Genomic DNA, 21296 nt, shown 5'->3' with positions numbered 1-21296 from the left:
AGTGAGTAACCAGAAGGCCAGGGTTTGGTTTGTGTTTGCCTGCAGAGAACTCAAGAGAATACAGGACTAGGGGAGAGAAGTAGCAAGTCAATGCCCACAGCAAGAATCACGAATGTGGTAACTCCTACTTTAACAGAAGTCCCTAAAGCCTCTTCAGACCATTCTTCTGTCATTACTAAATCCTGCCATTTATGCTTACTTAAAACTTAAGTAAGTCTCTAACTCCACACAGAAGAAGAGGGACTCCACAAGTCCTACTGCTAAGAAGTATGACATACAAAGATTGCTGGCGTTGTCATGAAATATGTAATAATACTTACAAATATGTACTGATAATTCAAGATTGAGGTGTGCAGAAACAGTCCAGTCTTAACTGTCCACAGAAACACTATGCAACAGTTTGGATGCTTTTATTTCTGGAATGCCTCTACCATTGCTCTCTGTTGCCACCCAGATGCAATGATTTTGTCTGCACAGCGCCAAGCTCACTATGCAAACGACTTTGCAAGAGAAATCATTATGGTCTGTGAAGCCAGTGAAAGCCTACTTTCTCTGAATGGCTTTGGTTCAGTTACTTCATAGGATTGAAGTTAATGTGACAGAGTTAAACGCTGCTCTCAAACACTTCCAAAGAAGCTTGTGTTTATAGCAAGGACAATATTATTTGTTATTTGCATTTCAGTATTATCTAAAGGTAGTAACAGATCTGTCATGGAAGGCTTGAGTAACAGAGCAGTAACAAGAGCCACAAGAACAAGCCACCCCAATTTCACATAACCCTGATTTCAACCCGGTGCCCAACCACTGCCAGGCACTCACAATTACAGTCAATCCAGCTCCCATGGCAATGCCAGGCTCATGAGCACAAAACAAGCTTGTTCAAAGATATAGATGTATTTGACCAACTAGATTGTCTCAGTACAGTGTAAGTTAGTAAGATAATATATGAAAAAAACCACATAACTCTTCAGTTGTGAATAAAATGACCATTGCCTAGGAGCCAGGGCATGACTCCCTGTCAGACCATCGCTATTTGAAGGAGAGCACTGTGGGGTGACTTGAGCTCCCTTGATTTTTCCCAGAAAATTTCCAATAGTAGTTAATAACTGGTGGTGAAAGAACACTTGTGTAGCTGATGTCTGAGTGAGATTTCACGACCATTTTAAGCCAAAGACCCTGATGCTGCCAAAGGGGCGTGGAAAACAGAACTGAACTGGCCCTTCTACAGCACCATCTGCTTATGTTGGGTTAGGTATTACACCAAACCTTTTGTCTCATCTATAAAACAGGGATAAAACCTACTACATCGGAAGGGGGTGTGAAACTTCATTTAAAAACTAGCAAGAGGTCTGGGTTACCTGGTATAGGAAGTGAAATGTGAGATTCTGTCAGCTGAAAATGCAGCCTGTCATTAACTGCCATACTGGCATAAATGGCAAATAAAAAGTGTGCTGGAAGACATACCCTACCTTCCTAAGTAGCCCATCAGAGTGCTCTGCTGCACATGAAATCTATGTGCTGTTTCGTTCCCCAGAAAGTATATTCTCTCCAAACACAGCACAGGTGCTATGTATAAGGCTGCTGGAATAAAAAGATTCTCTTTTCAGGACTCTGCACTACTACTTCAGCCTGGAGAGACACGAGTGAAAGACAAAACAGATTATATACAAACAGGTTTGACAGAAAGTTGTGTGGTTTTGTGTTGGTTTTGTTTTTTTTTCAAGCACGGCAGCTTTGCACAATACAATAAAGTGAATCCCTTACCCCTTGCTATTACATCAGCCTTTGTGACAGAAGTTCTTGTGGGCAATTTCATCCGAGGACAAGATTCAGAAGGACAATGGAAATCAAATGTGTATCACAGGATAGGCTGAGGTATACTGGCAGTGCAGTTCCTATGGACACTAAACCCATTCTGTGGTTAAAAACAGTATGTCCAGCCTCCATCCACCTATTGTAAGAGCATTAAGTATAGAGCCTTCTACTGCAACTGGGTGACTGAAAAGTGCCCCCTTGCTAGCAGACAGAAACAAGCACACCGGAGGCTATGAGGTTCTTCTTGTGTTTGTCTTGTGCTGTGGTAGATGCGTGAGTCAGATGCTGCAAGGGTCCAGCATGAAGCAGAATCTGATTTAAATGAACTGTACACACAACCATGTGCAGTTTTTAAAAAAGAAAAACAGTATTAAAATATAAGTTTCATTTCCCCCTTTCCCACTTCCCTTTCTCAGTTGACAGTCAACCAGCTGGTTAACTGCTCTGAACCTGCACACTCACTCCCATGTTTAACCAGCGCTCCCAGCGGGACGCTGTGCAGCCATTGCCACACCGCCACTTTTTAATATTGAACCACAGCACACCACCACTTCCTTAAGCTGGTGGCTGCACTCTGAGTGACAGCACCTGCAGGAGCTCAGCAAAACCAACTGCTATAGAGAAGCAAGGTAGAGTTGTCAGCTTCTTTCCACGAAACACAGCAGGAAAAGGGAGCTGTTGCCTCCACAGAGATAAAATGACCATGATGGATGATGTCTCGCCGTTATGTGGTTCCTGCTGACCATGTGGCTGTACTTTGCTCTGGTTTTGCTTCTCCTATGAGCACTTCCTATAGATCTTAACAAGAAAGAGAAATATCTGACAAGACACAACAGAATTTTAACCCAAAGCAAACTTTCAAGAAGCTTTTTCCAAACATGCATGAAGTGTGTAGGTTTTTTCTTAATCTAACAACAAAAGAGTACCCCAGTTCAACAGCCTTCTTAGCGAAGCCAGATAGTAAAAAGATGATGAAGTGGAACAGAATATAGTAAGCTGACAATTTCTGCAGGGGACTCAGCCTTCTTTATAAAAAATTACCTCAATTATTTCTTAAATAGCATGACTTCTTAAAGACAATCACGGACAATTTAAATAAAAACATGATTTGTGAAATGGTTTGGAAGATCCCTTAAAACATTTTTCCACCTCTGACTACCATTAAAGCACAAGAAAGCCTTCAGTAAAACTCCAACTTTTATGCAAGTTAATACCACTGACTACTAAGCAAGAAAAAAACTACCATCGAGCCTTTGCTTCGAAGCACCATTTAGCTGAAGATGAATTACTTGACCTTTTGGCAGTGCACGATTCAACAGAAGTCAAAGATACCTGAGTTCTTCCACTCTCTAAACAAATTCAGCCCTGTTTCTGTCAGAAATTACCTTTGTGTTAGAACAGGACATACTTTTTAGAACAAAATGTTTAAGCTAATAAAGCTTCATGGAAGCCTCGAAGAGGGCAGATAAGTCTTCTTCTGTTTGGGGACGTGGTGATAGTTTGGTCACTCTCTCCTGCAAGAGTAATGAAACACTGGATTATAGAAGGTTGCCAATAAAATGAATCAAACAGTAGCTGAACTATATGCCTTTGTACTAATGTCCTTCACAGAGAATAACAAGATTTTGCAAATACGCAATCAAGTAATTAAGGTTGAAGCATCATCAACTGTACAATACTTTCAAGAATATATTAGTTAAAATTGCCTGTAATTAACTACACAGAAGCAAGATTAGAATGCAGCTCAGTTGCAAAGTCATGTACTTCAAACAAGGGTCCTATCAGTCACAGACGTCAGTATTCTGGAGGATATTATCCTGGGAACACACTCCATTTTAAATTCATCTGCCAGAATTGGAATGAGGGAGTTCAATTTCTAGGGACCAAGCTTTTCAAAATACAACACCTCTCAAAGCCCAAGAACTGCTGTAGATGAGGAGAGTAAACAGCGCTTGCAACTCAGACTCCAAAAAAGAGACACAGCAAGGGACAGTGGTGAAACTGCTTAAGAAATAGGCTGACACCTTGGAATCAGACTACAAAACAGCTGTAGTTGGTCTTTATTTGGATGGTGATTCAACAAAATTTTCAGGTGCTGAAGTCCCCTTCACTGAGATGAAACTCAGGTATATGCTTCACTGCTCTGCTTGACAAAATAACCACAAAGGCAAGGATGGCAATTCAGAAAAGCTCCATGCTACTGAGGATGAGGAGCTGTATTCGTGTAGGTATTCAGCCACTGCAGAAATACTCAGCTGAAAGGCCTAACATTAATGTACTCATACTGGCTACTATTAGCACCTCTATGCTTTCAACAGTCAATGATTTTAACATTTATTGAAAAACTGGAGAGTTACAAGCACCTTCAGAGACACTGGAACAGGCTGCCCCTAGAAATTGTGGTGCCCCATCACTGGCAGTGTTCAAGGCCAGGGTGGACAGGGCATTGAGCAACCTGTCTAGTTGAAGATGCGCCTGCCCATGTCAGGAGTGTTGGAACTAGATGATCTTTAAGGTCCCTTCCAACCAAAACCATTCTATGACCCTATTTTGGCAAGAGGGAGTTTCTTCTGCTATAACCTATTTCAACACCTCCCTCATGGAAGAGGCAATCCCAGTAGAAGCTCTAATCCTTTTTCACCCCTTTTTTACATGTGACACAGAGGATGTCATTTGCTAGGGATCTTGCTTTGTGCACCAAGTGGGGTGATGGGGAAGGGGCTCCTCCAGTCCCCTGCCTCAGTAGGAGGCTCAGCTCAGATGCCTTCGAGAGTGGAGCACACACCGTTGGTCACCACAATGCCACTGTGCAATGCTGTGGCTGCTCCACTTCCCTTTCAACCCACAGGGTTGTGATTTGTGGACAGGCTGGATGTGGTTACACAGCCAGAGGCCACCGCTCTGTAAACTTCCCATGTGAAATAGCATGGTGAGGAAGTCAGCTGTGACATATTCACGGTTCATAATCATGATCATCATGGTTAGCGTGGCTTGTGATGAGTATGAAAAGTGCAGCTTTGTGTGCATACCTACCTACACGAGCAGCTTTGCTTGTGCAGTAGTAGCAATCAAATGATACCTCTCTCCCCATCCCTGACCAGTGCTGCTATGCACACAGATGCAGCCAAAGAAAAGGCAAAGATTCTTCTATGCAGTTTTGAGACCAAACAGAAAATTCAAACAGCACCAGAGCAAGAGAATGTTGCCCTTTTCAGCCTCACAATATGCAAAACATAACTCCTCTGTGCTCAAGTGCTCAATGAATTAATCAGGCTTGTATTCCAAAACCAGGCTTATATTCCAAAACCATGTAGATGAGGCCCTCAGTGATACTGCTTTAGTATTGGTCTTGGCAGTCCTGGGGTAATGGCTGGACTTGATCTTAAAGGACTCTTCCAACCTAGTTGATTCTGTTCTATTCTGTTAGGGCACTCTGGGCCAAATTACAGTTTTACAGCCCTTTATGGTCACATGGGGTGACAGAAGACTATCACCCTTGACAGACTATAGCATTTCCCAGCTCTGTTGACAGAAGGCTGCAAAGGGATGCCCCTCCATGCCTGGGCAGAGGCACCACCAGCTCCTCTGCAGAAGCCTGTTGATACATACTGGTGCCCAGACAGCAAGGCCCCAGCTCCCTCAGTCTGACTCAGTGTTCTGGCCTAGTGCCAAAAATGAGCAGCTCCCGGCTCAGCAGAGGCTCAGCCCCATTGCAGCTGCCTCTGGGATGTCTGCAGGGGGTGGGTGGGCTAGAGAACAGCCCTTCCACAGTCTCTCATCTTCAGTCTACCCCATCTCTCCTCAAACGTGAGCACAAGGCCAGCCATCCTAGACCGTGGGACAGCATCTTCTTTGCCACACGCTCTTGTCTGTAACGAGATGTTCTATTTGCGATGACCTAAATCCAACAGTTCTAAAGGAACAAAGGTCAAAAATGTCCCACAACAATTTACATGCATAGTCTATTTGATGGGCCCTCAGAGACTTTAGGTTTCTTCCTGGCCTTGCCACTATTCTGTTGTGTGTGACCCTAAATGCACCTTTGTGTCATTTTATCAGGTATGAAATGGGAATATTAATACTTACCCTTTGTTATAAGTCTCTCAGATTTATGAATGAGAAGAACCAGACATGGTAAGAGGTACTGCTGTTAAAAGTTACTAATCTTTCAGCCTACAAATTTTCACTTTCTCCATGGTCTTTATTTCCCTTGCTACTTGATGGAAGTAAACCCTAAGTAGACAGAAGAGTCCATAGTATACAAATAAAACTGCCTTTTTACAAGGAAGACACTGGATTTTGCTTTTGGAGCAATGTGTTGCTTTTTGCAGTGTCTTTGTGAGCACTGAAACAATAAAGGGTATTACAAGTTTAATCTGTATTATCCCAGGGGACCTTATTTCAAATTCTGATGGGGGTCAATGGAACAAAAAAGCCATCTGGGAAGAAAAGTGCAACTTCTCAATATGGAAAAATGTAATGCAAAGTGAGCTCCATCATTCTTACCAGATAGCACTTAGTCTGAAGGCTTTATCTAGAACCCATTCTGCATACATAATCAGCAGAGATAGTTAGGAAAAAGCAGCATCTCCTACACAGATCAAGGGTCTATGAAAAACACCCTGTTTTTAAAAACTGTGATTTCACAAAGCCAAACACCTAGCCATTCTTCCTGAATCCATGCAAAGAACAGACTGCAGCACGCACTCCATCTCATTGAAGAAACAAACCTGAACTATACAGAGAAACAAAATACAGTTGACTATCCATAATGCTCTCCATTTTAATTGTTTTCCTTTAGAAGCAGAAATAACATTTGCTTGAAAAGGAACCCTTCTGGTTTAAAAAATATGCTCCATTTTATTTGACAAGAAAAACTTTCACTTTCTCTCTTACCTGAGGCAGTGTGCCTTTGACTAAGGCAGGGATGTCTGCTTTAGAATAACCAATTGCAGCTAAGCCATCATCAACATTCAGATCAAATAGGAATTTCCGGAGCGTGTCTGCCAAAATAAGCCCTGCATCTTTGATTCTTGCAGTGCGGATGTCAGCTCCTAAAATAAGACATAGTGCCTTGACTGTGGGGTGGAGAGAGTGGAGAAAGCCTGTTCTGGACTTAATTTAATCATATTATCAGCTGAATACATATCCACATATAACAGTCACTGCCCTAAAAGCAACACTAAGTAAAACGAGGAATCAGTCTTCATTTTACAGTTGGAATAGTTTATGAAAGGTGAAATAAAGCAACATCAGGAGAAGCAGGTATCTGCTGCCAGAAAGACTAACTGCCACATGAGGTTAACTTCCTTTTCCTCTGTGCTCACAGGGAGAAGCACTTTTCAGTCTGACTAACTGCTGGGAGGAAAGAAACTAATAGCATGAGCGTCAATGGCATTTATTTTTATGGACAGTCTGCCAAGTGCTAACTTTATTTTAAGGCCTTGAGTTTGCTGACATCTAGAGGACATGGAAACTGCTGACTATTCTCTTCAATTACACGTTCAAAGATCATGTAGGCCGAGAATGACAGAAGAGGGCAGAGCAATATTCAAGGGGTTAAATAAATAATAAACTTAATGCTATTTGAATATGTGCTGACTTGTGTAGGAGAACATAGAACATAGAGGAATACCAGTATCTTTGAAATATCTACTGAACAAGTCATGAAAACATCAATATAAAATGAAAGACGGCCAATATTTCTTGCAGAATAGCTTGCTTCCCCTTCTTCAATGAACAGTCAGGATTTAAGGGTAATGAGAAAAACATGTTCAGACAGAAGACACAGGTTCCTCCTTACAATTTCTTTTCAATGTAAGCTGAGCTAAATTTGTTCTCTGCGTAACCTCAGTGATGTTACACCAGAACTATGTCAGGCCCAAGTGCAATACTGAGAGATGAGTAATAGCACAACATAGTTACAGGAAAAATATTTTCCCTGATACTTACACAGTTCAGTGTAATGTTCAAAGGGAATGAACAGGAGACCAACAAGCTCATTTGAGGAGCTCAGACATACAGGTAGTAAGACTGGCTGTACTGCAGAATATAATATCTGGGATAAATTGATAAACAAGGTATGACAGTCTTGTACAAAATCTTATGCTACTGGGATTATGCCATGCAGTCTGAGTATAGCCTGGGGTTTGATGTACAGAAGTAACTGGAACATAAATCCAGTATCTTCAGAGAGTGAAGTAAAAGGGAAAGGGAGGAGGGGGGAAAAAAAGACAGCAAATGTGAAGGGCAGTTTTAAAATATTGCTGTAGTTTTAGCACTTTCTTTTTGCTCAACCTAAAAGATACATCAGTCTTTGATTGCACTTAGAAAATTTTTGGCCACACACACATATTTCAAGAATCCACCTAGGGAGATATTAAGCTTTTTTTCTGGCTGTACCCAATTTCACAGCTGTACATACACACAACATAACTATTTAGTAATTTGCTTCTCATCATAAAACATCTTCTTAGGCATCACATTTGGCAACATGACAGATTTGAATTAGCCACTGTAGTCAGTTGGACTCTGGACTGGAATCAGAAGTAAACACCCTAGGTGGGAATTAACAAATTATTTCCATGTGACACGTTTTAGCACAGCAAGGCAGACAGTAACATAGCTAAAATTTCTATTGAGAAAATGAACACATCTTTTAGAGACAGGATTTATGGCCGCAGTTCATACCACAAAACCTACAGGAACTGCTTTGCAACCACTTCTTTTAAAAATCAAGGAGCCAGAGTTCAAATTCTCAGATACACTGTGCTGCCCAGTTATGCAGAAACATTTTTAGTCAACTCTGAGCTGTGTGTTATTGCTGTAAGAACACCAACATTCTGTAACTTAGTATATGATTCTGACTACTTTTGTGTTTTGGTTTTGGCCGTAGGTAGGACTGCATACTTTGGAGGAAGGCTGAGCCACATATCAGCCAACATTTACAAAATAAAGTTTTCCCCTGTTCTAGTTTTTCTGACCATGTTGTTTTACATCCGCTTTAAAATATTGTGATATTTTCATTGTCTATATAAAAGTCACACTCCTTTGTGAAATCCAGAATTCTTTTGGATTACTTACTTACACAAGGAAGCCAGTCCTACATGTGACTGAGTAGCAGTGACTTGCATACCGAAAGCTGACCATACAAGGAACTGAACACAAATTTTCCAAACACAAGGGAAGTTGCCTTAACCACTTTCCCTCTGCTTTTTTCACTGCTGCACATGTGGCTCTGATGGCTCATTAGTGAGCCTGGGTATTAGCAGCAATTTAGCTACAACACAGAATCTGTTGCAGACAAAAAAACCTGACCTTAGATACAAACAAATTAGCCCATGGCAGACCCATGCTGTCACAGCTAGACTGCTAACAGCTCCAAGAGTACCTCACTGAAAGCTAGTTTAGTACACACAGTCACACTGGAGGTGCAATGAAGAGGTACCATTTCTCTAGAACACCTTCTGGTGATGGGTTGCACAGATAAGAAACCACTGTATGAAAAGGTAACCTTTAAATGAACTGTCAGCTTGCAGTATTTACTTTTCTAAGAAGCAGAAAAGGCCACTTTGTTCATTAACTCACTTCTCAGCCATCACAGAACACCTACTCCATGCTTTGCCTTGACACTGGCCGCTGAAAAATTCCAACATCTACAAACAAGCTAAGGCCTACATTAGGAAGATGGAAACACACAGCTGTGTGCTACAGAAAAAGATCAGAAGCAATTCAAAACATCACTGTCCTAATTCATTGCCACAGCAGGGAATTTGTTAGGCAAAGTGCTTCCTTTTAGCTAACAGATGCACCTAAGTACTTGTTTGTTTGATGGTCTCTAAGATAACTACTTTCCATTAAGCACCAAGACAGATGCCAATCACAGCTACTCTCCCCTGATTAGTAACAGATCTACAGTTAATTTCAACCTTTCTGTCTTCTAGCAAAGAAGCACGTTTCTCCAGCTTTCTTCTCTAAGTACATCATCCAACATCCACGTTTAGCATCATTCTACCTAAGTTTGCATTATGTGTAACTCAGACTCCAGAATCCTGTTTTTAAACTTAAAACCCCTGCAACAACCAACTACAATTGCTTGTACACATTTCTTTTTTCCTCCCCAAAAGACATTTTGGAAAGAATTCCATTTGTATAAGTTGTACCCATAGAGATTCTACCTAGTATCTCTGCAGCTTCCAAGTGCCGCTCAGGATGCATCTGTGCCGTGAAAGCAAACACTGCTGGGGATGTCAGCACCACAGAAAGGCCATGTGGCTGGGAGGGGAAAAAGAGAAAGAACAAAATCACATCAACAGGACACTTATTTTCAACTTCAATACGCTTTAATGCTCTTTCATAGAATCATAGAATGGTTAGAGTTGGAAAGGACATTAAAGATCATCTAGTTCCAACCCCTCTGCTATGGGCAGGGACACCTTCAACTAGATCAAGCTGCTCAAAGCCCCATTCAACCTGGCCTTGAACACTGCCAGGGATGGGGCAGCCACAACTACTCAAAGGAACCTGTTCCAGTGTCTCACTACCTCACAGTAAAGAATTTCCTTGTCATGTCTAAGCTAAATCTACCCTCTTTCAGTTTAAAACCATCCCCTCTTGTCCTGTCACATGCCCTTTTAAAAAGTCCCACTCCATTAATTTGATATAATAAAGAATTGAAATTATACTATAATTTATGTATACAATACAAAAACAAAAATAAACCAAGTTTTACCACTAAAGAGTGATCCACATTATAATCCTTTGGTTTGTAAGTTTTCACCAAACCAGAAATAGGGTAAGACATTCCATGGCTGGAACAGAGTAGAGAGAAAGTGGTTAGGGCAGCTCTCCTGGTATTTGGAAAATCTGTGTTCATTCCCTTGTGTGGTCAGCCTTTGGTATGCAAATCTCTTCAGTACAGATCATAGAATCACAGAATCATAGAATGATTTAGGTTGGAAAGATCTTAAGATCATCTAGTTCCAATTCCCCTGATATAAGCAGGGACACTTCGCACTAAACCATGTCACCCAAGGCTCTGTCCAATCTGACCTTGAACACTGCCAGGGATGGAGCATTCACAGCTTCCTTGGGCAACCCATTCCAGCGCCTCACCGCCTTCACAGTAAAGAACTTCTTCCTTATATCTAACCTGAACTTCCCCTGTTCAAGTTTAAACCCATCACCCTTTGTCCTATCACTACAGCCCCCGATGAAGAGTCCCAATACTCAATCTGTATGGATATTAAGTACAGATGACTCACCTCCTGCACCTTAGAGACCTACTTGTAAAAAGTAGTACCTCCTTACTTTGCATGTGCAAAGTTATATTACTCCATTGACTGCACTGGAAACTGGAAACTTTAGTTCAGTTACTAAAGTAATAGAGATATGCCCAAAATAGCATAATCTGCAATCTTACATGATCACATTGCCTAAGAAAAATAAACATGAATTTTGAAGTATCATTAAAGAGTGTATTTTTTCAAACAAAAGGCATGAAAGAAGGCCTCCAAAGAGAATGATTGCTAATAAATTCTCCACACAATTCAGGCTTAGGCTTTGCTCCTTTGAGATTTTCACCTGTATGAAACTACATTGCCTTGCAATATTAATTGCAGCTCATTTTAGCCTGCCATTTGCCTACCCCATAGACAAACTTAAAGACAATTGCACCAGTTCAGGAATTACCTCACTGCTGTCCCACTGCAAAATATCTCATATGAAATCCAACATTTTACATGCCACTGATTTTTCTTTTCCCTATGTTTTTTACTGACAAGGAAGGTAAAGAAGGCCATGTTTTGTAGCTTCCACATGTTTGGATTTGAGTATCAGAAGCCAGAATACACAATCTTTATATGCACAAATGCCAAGGGCCCATCAGTTTCTCACAGCACAGGACTCCCCCTGCATCACAGGCCAGGCTACAATGTCTTACTGTATATTCAGCAACAAAAGCAGCAATGTGATTGACAATCTGAAGCAAACACTAGCTAGAAGCTGACTTTGGATGGGGTTAATATTTTTCCATACTCACCAGAGATGAACACCAGCATTGCCAAAGCCAATACCAGCAAAAGCACTTGCTAGGTGCATGTTGGCTCTTGCTTCACGATCCTCAGGATTTCTGATGGCTCTGTGCACCATGGAGACAATGGTACCAGTGAATTCACAAACAGATTGGTAATTCAGGATGGAAAAGCCAGAGAGGGCTTCTTTACGGACAGATATACAAAAACTTTTAAGATAACCTGAGATAAAAATGCTGGAAATAGTATCAGGTCACAGTTCAGCCAGAGAACTGCTTCTGAATCGATACTTAGATCAAACTGGTTCACTGAAGGGCAAGTTTCCTTTCATTTTTTTCCCAAACAGGAGTAAAGAGAGTGAATTTAGCCATATTCACCTCAGCAGTTTAGCAATTCTGCTTAGGAGCATTGGCAATCCTCTGTACCACTCCAAGATCCCTCCAGCTTTTTCACCATCTCATTAGGTGGTGGTCTGGACCTCACCATCTGTGTGGAAAGAGCTCCTTGCCTTCCTATGCATCAGACTGCTTGTATAGTTTGACAAGATGAAGAAAAAGTCTCATGAATAGGTTCCACAAGGACAACAAACAATTACTTTGACTCGCCAGGTACTGTACTTAAAAAATATGAAATCTCACACTGATCTTTAATAGAAGCGCACACGGGATACAAAAACTGTACACAGGCTGAATATATTCTTTTAGGGATCAAACTGAAGTTTGGTTCCTACCAAACTGATCCCATTTAAGTAAAAATGTAAATTGAAGATCTCCTAAATATGAGCTAGTTTTCAGTAAATGCGTAATTCTGCACTTTCCTAAGTGCACATCTTTCCCTTCTTGGTGGATGTATAAGTATCTTAATTTACACTGAAGGTCACAGAAATCACAGTATTTCATTCACTTTGTCATATATTCCCCTTATACTGTCATTGAAAACGGATCCTTGACAAAAATACATGAATGTTGCTCCCATACTAAATGAGCAGCTTGAAATACCTTCAACTAAGGATTTAGGAAACAGATCCACAGAGCATTAAAAATCTGTCTCTTCAAGACAACCTAGTAACCCTGATTTTACTTTTGAAACTTTTTGCTTTATTTAAGAGAAATCTAGGGTAGAAAATGAAGGTTTAATGTTGTAGTTCGCCTTATTTTAGCCTAAAGTTTACATTCTAAGCATCCCTTTTTGGACACTGAACATACTGTGAGGGAGGTACCTGTTAAATGTGTTACCTTTTCAAATACTTAGCCACAATGCGCAGAGCATGGAGAGCCCAGACGTCACTGATGGGGTTGCTGCCTTGGTAAGCTGGCCGGTTAACTGGATTTGAAGGGCAGGGACTGCGCATGTTGTAAGGAAGAGCCGTGTACGATTCTAGAGCGTGGCTAAAAGGAAGATTGAAACATGAATTATATAAGTGGGAGAGCTCCTTTTTACTCCCCTGCTGTCCTTTGAATGCAGGTTCTTCTCATTTATTTCTGGTGTTCTGGTGTTTTAACAGTTGCCAAAAATAGAAATACAATCTCATAGACCACTGGGAGATTACTGGGCACCTCCAGAGCACTTCACTCTCCACACAGAAGACAATCCAAACACCATCACAATCTATCAGGTCACACCATGCTTAAATTTAGGCTGCATGAACTGGCATCTTGGCGTGTAATGCTTTTCACCAAAGAGCTCTGTACATCTGCAATGGATGTGCTTCCTCTCTGTTGGACAGGGACCGTAAGAGACTTTAGCACTGGAAGCTAAACTTGTAAACTACCTTTCTTTCAGAGGTATAGACTGTTAAAAAATTAGAAGTATGATATTTAAGCTGAATGAAACTGCCAACAGTCTCATCTCCCAGAGACTCATGAATCTGACCACATAAAAAAGGGGCACTGCCTATATAGCCACATTCAGATGTACAGAACTACAGCCAAACCATTTTCACACATGAACAAAGGCCTCAATTCCATTAAAGACACTGCAGTTCAGGATACTTCACCCAGCCTGAGAAACCAGTTTCATTATACATCTTTTACTTCAATATAAACAGCATCCAGAGCACAGTAAGCTCTGCCCCTCTGAACAGAAACTTCCATGCATTTTGTGCAGTTAAAAGCTGTAGGTTTAGGGTGAAGAAAATTTTGTGCCAAGTGAATAGCAAATTCTGAGACAGGTTTGAAAATGGTCTTAAATGGGCTAAGACCTGCCAACATCCCACAAGTCATCAGAAATTTTTGTTGACACATTGTGGCTTTTATCAGAAAATCCTTGTTCTCTGCTCCCTGCTATGTCTATGAGACATGCTAAACGCTGCCGCAATTGTGATTAGTCATTTACATGACCTCTTAAAAAGGGATGCCTGGACTCTTTCCGGACAACAACCATCCTGGAAGCAAATGGCTTCTCCAATGCACTGCAAACATACTAAAATTTCTGCAAATGAGTGATTTCTTCCTATACATTCTGAGGGAGGTCGTGAAATTAAATAAAAGCATAACAGAGACTACTTTCACAAGAGCAGGAAAGGAAGAAAAAAGATCATCCTTTTCGGTGCCTTGTATTTTTTCTGCAATCATCACAGTAAAAAACCAAAATTGTTAGAAATTCAAGTAGCAGCCTCTATAGAGAACTCACCAAAGCACATCAAAGCCACTGTTGGCCACTATTCGCTCAGGCATAGAGAGTGTGTGTAAAGGATCAATGATGCCTAATGCTGGCTTAATGGCTCTTGAAGCAATACCTGCAATATGTAAGTAAGAAAAAGGAGTTAAAGATTTTTTGCAACAGAATAGGAAAGGCAAACTTAATGTTCAAAACTTAACAATAATGAGGGGAAATGATTTGAAACTATGAAGATAAAAGAAAAGAGGAAGAAGGGACACTGAGGAGTACCTATGAATGTAAGTCTTACCAATGATTAAGTCCTTGTGAGAGTTAGATGACTTGAGACTTTTGCCTGAAGTGAATTACACCAGAATGCTCTCTCTCCATTTTTAACCCTTCCTGAACACCCTGTGCTTTCAAAATGTCTGTGCTGAACAGCATCTGCAACAATATTCTTAGATTTGTATCTTCTGTGAACAGTCAGATGGCAAGACTGGTTTGTGTTTACAATCAATTGCCATTGCTAATTGCTGTCTTCAGTACTCATAATAACTGTGCCTTTATATTTTTGTTATGGGGGCACAGAGGTAGCTTTGAGAGAGACATACAGACAGACTGACTACATACAGACTAGGAAACTTAGCTATGGGCAGAACTCCTTAGCACACCCATTTGGGTCCCATGTACTGTAGACTGTGCAGCATATAAAATCCACATGTTAGAGTAAAACCTCAAAACAGGTATGAAGCTTAAGATGACATTTTAGCCTTAATTTTTATTTGCCAGGGATGAAAAGGCCAAAGGAAGACAGTGCCCAGCACTTGCAGAGCATCTCAGGCCTGAGGTTTCAAAAGTCAGGAAAAAGAACATTTGGTTGCAATTATACAACAAAGAAATAGAAGTCTTAAAAGCAGAAAGAAAAATACAGAGGAAATAAGGAACAGTTGGTTGACCCTGGATGTAAGTAAAATTTCCTTTGCAATTAAAATTTTCTGCCATTTAAGGACTTGAAAGATCTTAGTTTCCTGTTTTGCCTTCAAACTATAATCCACTATATTAAATAGGTATTTCATTATGTCACTATGCCATAAATTTAATTCAAAGAGGAAACCTTTAAGCTCTTCAAATTTGCCTGTGGCAGTTCAATCAAACAGAATGACATCTGGAATGACATGCAGTATCCCTTTATTTTAAGGAAGAGAAATAATGAAGACATTGGAAAAGTCATTGTCTTGAACTGCAGACAAAAAACCAAACCTCACCGGTTTTTACTTTTAGTTCTTTGAAGTCAAAAATGGCAACACCAGTGGTTTCACTTCCAGTTCCAGATGTTGTGGGAACTTAAAAAGAAGAATGGGGATAACAACAAATAATAAATAATACATAATATTGCAAAATAAATAAATAAAACCACAATAGCAATGCCACCAAAAATACAGGACCCAGGAAATTGTGGTGGTATCCCTGATCAGAAGCCAACAAGTCAAAGAGAAACTTTAATCTCTTTTCTGAGTAAAAGAAGTCAAATTTGGCTAAACTAGACAAACTAATGACAAAACCTGTAATTTATTTTCAGTGAAGTAAGTAAATAGCAAAATTGCTGCTGAATACAACTAGAGGAGCAGTAAGCTGAAAGGAAGCTGAAATAGTCATGGTAAGCTGATTTCAGCAAAAATATCATAGAGAGTATAGAATGAGTCCCCTTCTCCTCCTCCTTTACCTGCAATAAGTGGCTTGAGGGGCACAGTGACTGGCTTCCCTTTCCCAATAGGAGCATTGACATAATCCAAGAAGTCTGACATAGGGCTGGACGAATAGAGGTTGGCAGCTTTACAGGTGTCCATTACAGACCCACCTCCAACAGCAACATAAGCATCAAACTCTCCCTTTTTAGCAAACGTAATGGCATCCAGGAAACTTGGAAAACAAGAAAAGCTTCCAATTAGTCAGAAGAAAAACAACACATAGAGAAACTAACTATTAAGACCAGCATACAGGTCACAAGGGAGTTTTTAAGCAGCTGCATGGCATGCTATAAAAGCCAAGGCGCTAGCTGGAGAAGCATGTTATCAGAAGTAGTACCTTTGGTCTGTTGGCTCCACCCGGACATTATCATACATCTGAAACTTTATACCGTATTTTGTCAAGGAATTCAATACTGCATTTACAGGAGGGAGTTGGGAGAGGTTTTTATCTGTCATCAAACAAACTCTTTTAGCACCAAGATTCTGCAGGTCCTACAATAACAATGAAATTAAAAAAAAACAAAAAACTGGTATAAAATCATGAATTAAACTATTTAAATACTAATCCAAATCAACTGCAATAATTTAAAAATAATACAAAACCCAATCTAAAAATAGTTGGTTATACTTGTAAAATTTTTGAAACAGTATCAGCTAAAGAAAAAGAGGATTAACCCCATACATAGAGGATGCAGAAAACAGCATAAAGAATAAAGGTACCCAACTTATATAGGTGAAGTCTTATGATAGAAGAAAACTAATGATAAAGATGTTGAATAAGTGAAAACCACAAGGAGCCACTTAAGACTACAGTAAAATGTGAAATATTTTCTTGAAGTATTTTTTTCCTACACAATTTGTGTGACATAAAAAGCTTTGTACACAGGTTAGGTCTCCCCTAACTGCCTACCAAAGCACAGCATTAAAATCTTCAAAATTTAAGATTGAATATTAATTTACTGAGGAAAAATCAAAATAAGGTAGGAAAAAGAAGAAAAATACTACTACACACTAACCGTTGCTAAATTAATTGTCACAATAGCTACTGAATACATGCAATTCTAAATAATCCTAATGTTGTTTAAAGACAGAAGTTCTGTCTAACTTCACTTACTATCTATTAATTTACTTTACAAATTTGCAAAGAAAAGAGAACTGTTAATGCCATAAATGCCAAGAAGAGAGGAAAAAGTGACAAATGAAGAATCCCAGTGACAAAGGCAAACTGGAACAATGTACTCAGGTGAATCATCTCCCACTGCTGAAACAAAAACTATACATTTTCACAGTGCAAATTTAGAATATCCAGCTAATTTAATGGAAAGTCTCTGATTCATTTTAATGAGCACTAGAAGAGACAGAAGTGTTCTTGAGAAAATCCTGGTGAGTCACCAGTATTCAAAGCTTTTTGCATTAAATTCCCTGTCAGAGAAAAATATTCTTGTATAATCCTGGTAAATCATCAACGATCTCATTATCCACAAAGCTGCATTTCCTGTGCTCACTTTTACCACAGCAACATCGATGTAAAATGCTTCTGTTCTGTAAAGAGTATTTTCCAACCTTTTTTACACTTACATATGTTACTACACTGACTGCAAAGCAGTAGAGATTCAGACACACCATATATAAGTTTTCCCTTATAAAATGGATTTTTAGCATGAGCAGCCCTTTAGAAAATAACTCTTCACCAGTGACAGACATACACTATGAGAGCTTACCATGCCAATCTCTTTAGTAACTCCTTCTCCATATCGGATGGTTGAAATGGCCATCTACCAAAAAAAAGAAAAAAAAAAAGAAAAAAAAAGAAAAAAGTATTTTTTCTGTAAAAATTGAGAAATGCATCTAGTCCCAAGCAGTCAAAGGGAAATATAAATATTTACCAACATAAACATTTTTTGAATGACATATTTGTAAGTATAAAAGATACTTTTAAATCAAACATATTTTATTATTCAATCTACCTCAAATGCATAGTCTGTATTTCCCAGGGTAGGCCGTTCAGGGACTAGAATGGAAATGAAACAGTAAAATTAGAGAACAAAAAGTGATTTTAATCTGTATCTCAATACTAGACTGACAGATTCCTTTGCTTTTAAAATCACTAATACATTTGCGCAGGTCATCTTGGCTTGTCTGGGTAACAGATACCCGTTTCAACCCTTGTTGTTTGTGAGATTAAATGATCCAAGTACTTGATTTGATTCATATAAGTCAAACCAAGTGTGTTTTTTTCCTTCTGTCAAGAGTTAATTCTTCTCTGTAAAACCTGAGTAACTCAGCACGAAGTCTGTATGAGAATTTGCTGTCTGCAAAGACCAAAGCAGCACATACCAAATAGCACTGATTATCTTCAGAGCATACAGGCTGCTACATACAGGTTGAGAGGAGTTACAAATGTGTAGGGGCTACGTGATAACCTTCAGAACAACTTTTAAGACAAATCCATGAGACATCCTCCATATGCATATGGACAGAGAACATCTTTTGTACACGTAAGAGTGATACTAACAGGTCTTTACACTTCCTTTTACTTCTGCCTAGTCGTGAACTTGCAGCTGAAACTGAATTGCTTGCTTGAAAATTAAGAAACTCCATGCATTGCTCATAATAAACAGGGTTTTAAAAGGGGCAGTGGGTCACTATCAACTTCATTCAGTGGAAGAGAGAAGATATTTATAAGGATAGTATTTCAGTCACATCCCCTCTCTGCCATGTCATTCTTGCATGAATCACCACAACTCTCAGTTTCTTACATATCCTGATTTTGCCCCAAAATGGAACAAACTACATGAACTGAAACAACCCATTCTTCTCCAAGAAAAGATCAGAAGAGGCATTCTGCTCAAGTCATGCCTTCTGTCTGCTATATTAATTGAAAATATGCAATTTGGATTCAGATAGAATGAGTGAAGCCATGATAATGAGTCTTACTGACACGCTGTCGTGCACTGAAGCACTGACCCACAACAGTAACAGATAGATGTATTAAAATCCTTTATGTGCTTTCTATTCAAGCTCAGGCCAGCTGCTATCAGCTCTTTCATTGCTGTCTCTTGCCAGGCTGTACATGTTTGACCTCTCCTGCAGTTTGAGTTCGCTGTACTCTCAAGTCATTAGTTTGACAGGCTCAGAATATGTCAAAGCCATTTACTCTCTTGCTTTCTAATAATACAATAGATGCCCTGCTGTTATATTCTTGAGCCAAACTTAACTTTCAGGAAGAATTCTACTTAGTTGAAAATTCCACTATTTGCTTGAACACTGGCAAGAAACAAAACAAACATTTTTTGTCCGCTACAGCCATAGTTAAATCAGTTCCCACTATTTAGAGACTTACTGAACTGATACCATCTTGCTACATTATAGACTCAACTGCTGCCTAAAACTTTCAGAGAGGGTTTTTAATGAAGACTTCTATTTAGCAAGGGCTTAGCTTGAATTGACTGAGTAGGTCATCAAGCAGACAAGCAGAAGAATGAGATTTCTCACCTGTGCTATTGTTTTGCTGTATGATGGTCTTGAGCAAAACAAATACCTGAACGTATATATGACTTTTCCATATGTAAAATGGTAATGGTAATTCTTTAAAGAGTATCTTAAGTAAAGCAGGCGAAACCAAGCCACTCAGAATTACGCACTGCTGAAATTACAGCCTGAAACACTAATTCTTATTGGATCTGGATATTGATCAGCACACGGATAGCTATTCCCATAGCCTCCCTGCAGTCACTGCAAACAGAAATTCCTTCCAGGATGACACGGCACAGCCCTCCTGTTCTTACTCCACAACCCTGGCCTATGTGAGCTGCATTCTCAGGGCTAGTTGTATGAAACCCCTAACCTACACTCCCCAAGCCAAAGCAGACCTTTGTGAACAGGTCCTTCTTACCCATATCACTTCCTGTTTCTTTCCTAATGTAACAAATGCGCATTGTTCCCCTCAAAAGAAGATCTTGAGATGGCCGTGGTGATGACAGCAATAGTACCAGCCAGAGGAGATTTCTGACCAACTTGCCTCATAGTAAAGGCGGGGAGGGACAGGATGCATTGGTTGTGGTTTATGTGGAAACAGTAAATCTCTCCGACAATAACCACTATAATTGTACAGCTGGAAAATATCAGAGTGCTTACCTTATCCTATAAATAGTTCTCTTTCCTACCTGCTACCTGCACCATCTGCCCAGGTTACACTGGTATGTTTGGCTCTACAGGACCATGGTCTCCTACAGATTTGGAGACGCAAATCAAGTCTTACCTTGGGAATAAGTGTGGGAATGGCTCGGGCACCGACATCTAGGTAAAAGAAAATGGCAGGGTTAAACGGGAAAACTAAAGCAGAAACACAAATCTGTCCTTGCCAAGTGTCCTATGTGCACCCGCCCTTCATGCCCAGCCCCAGAGAGGCCTGCCTGCACAGCCCGCCGCTGTGAGGAGGCCTGGGCCGCCGCGGGGAGCGGCAGCCCGCCGCTGGGATCCCACCGGCAGGAGAGCACGCGTAGACCCTGGTAGCTGGCCCATGGGGTACTCATGTGAGGCGGGAGGTCAGCGCTAGGCTAGGCATTGGGAGACCCCCGCGGCTGCCGCCAGACCTCACCCCCCGCCCCACTGCCGGCCCCTGTCCATAAAGGGAGGGAACCCAGCGGGCGGCTCCGCCGGGCTCCGGCTCCAGCCCCGCTGAAGCGGTGGCTCCCATGGCCCGGCCCGGCAGCACTCACGCGGCCTGTTGCAGCTGCCGCAGGAGGCGGACTGCCCGGTCCCTCCCGGCTGCCATAGCCGCTGCTCTGGGGGCAGCGAGTCGGGGCCGAACCATCAGCAGCGCCTCCTCTCGGGGCTGGCGGCGGGGCAGCGCTGGCTCCCGCCCGCTCCCCGACCCCGGTGTCAGTCACACGGGGACCAAACCCCTGCTGCATCGAGAGCTTCCTCGCTCAGCTCCCGCAGCCAGCGCTCCTGAGGTAACAGAGGGTCACCCAACTGCAAACGCAACCCACACCTGTTCTAAGGACGCACCCGCCGTGCTCTACGGAAAGAATCAGAGGTCTGGAATATATCTCAAAACAACTTTTCCCACTTGTCCAAACACTTTTGCTCCTGCGCTGCC

General features: G+C 40.9%; 1 protein-coding gene across 1 annotated transcript; it reads right to left on the bottom strand.

Annotated features, from left to right (window-relative positions):
• Nucleotides 1–2815: 2815 nt before the first annotated feature.
• On the bottom strand, nt 2816–21023 carry ADHFE1 (alcohol dehydrogenase iron containing 1). Its single transcript, XM_057426169.1, has 14 exons — nt 20914–21023; nt 20454–20491; nt 18160–18203; nt 17914–17967; nt 16530–16684; nt 16168–16364; nt 15710–15787; nt 14478–14583; nt 13082–13234; nt 11855–11953; nt 10547–10625; nt 9993–10089; nt 6712–6869; nt 2816–3329 (listed from the first exon to the last, which is right to left on the bottom strand). The coding sequence occupies exons 1-14, from the start codon at nt 21006–21008 to the stop codon at nt 3246–3248; spliced, it is 1437 nt and encodes a 478-aa protein (XP_057282152.1). The 5' UTR covers nt 21009–21023; the 3' UTR covers nt 2816–3245.
• Between the last annotated feature and the right edge of the window lie 273 nt (nt 21024–21296).

The sequence above is a fragment of the Pezoporus wallicus genome, unplaced genomic scaffold, assembly GCF_028554395.1.
Source record: "Pezoporus wallicus isolate ANWC-B61680 ecotype Strahan unplaced genomic scaffold, APGP_CSIRO_Pwel_v1 contig_4131, whole genome shotgun sequence".
In the NCBI taxonomy this organism is placed as follows: Eukaryota; Metazoa; Chordata; class Aves; order Psittaciformes; family Psittacidae; genus Pezoporus; species Pezoporus wallicus.
Note: the sequence above shows the minus strand (reverse complement) of the source record. Positions and strands in the feature narration are given on the sequence as shown.

Bases quoted from the DNA above. Each gene is read 5' to 3' on its own strand.
- ADHFE1 (XM_057426169.1), bottom strand. From the start codon at position 21,008: ATGGTTCGGCCCCGACTCGCTGCCCCCAGAGCAGCGGCTATGGCAGCC. The intron at 17,968-18,159 runs GTAGATTGAATA...TTTTTTTGGTAG, and splicing joins ATACAGACTATGCATTTGAG to ATGGCCATTTCAACCATCCG. The intron at 11,954-13,081 runs GTAACACATTTA...CATGGTGCACAG, and splicing joins GTGGCTAAGTATTTGAAAAG to AGCCATCAGAAATCCTGAGG.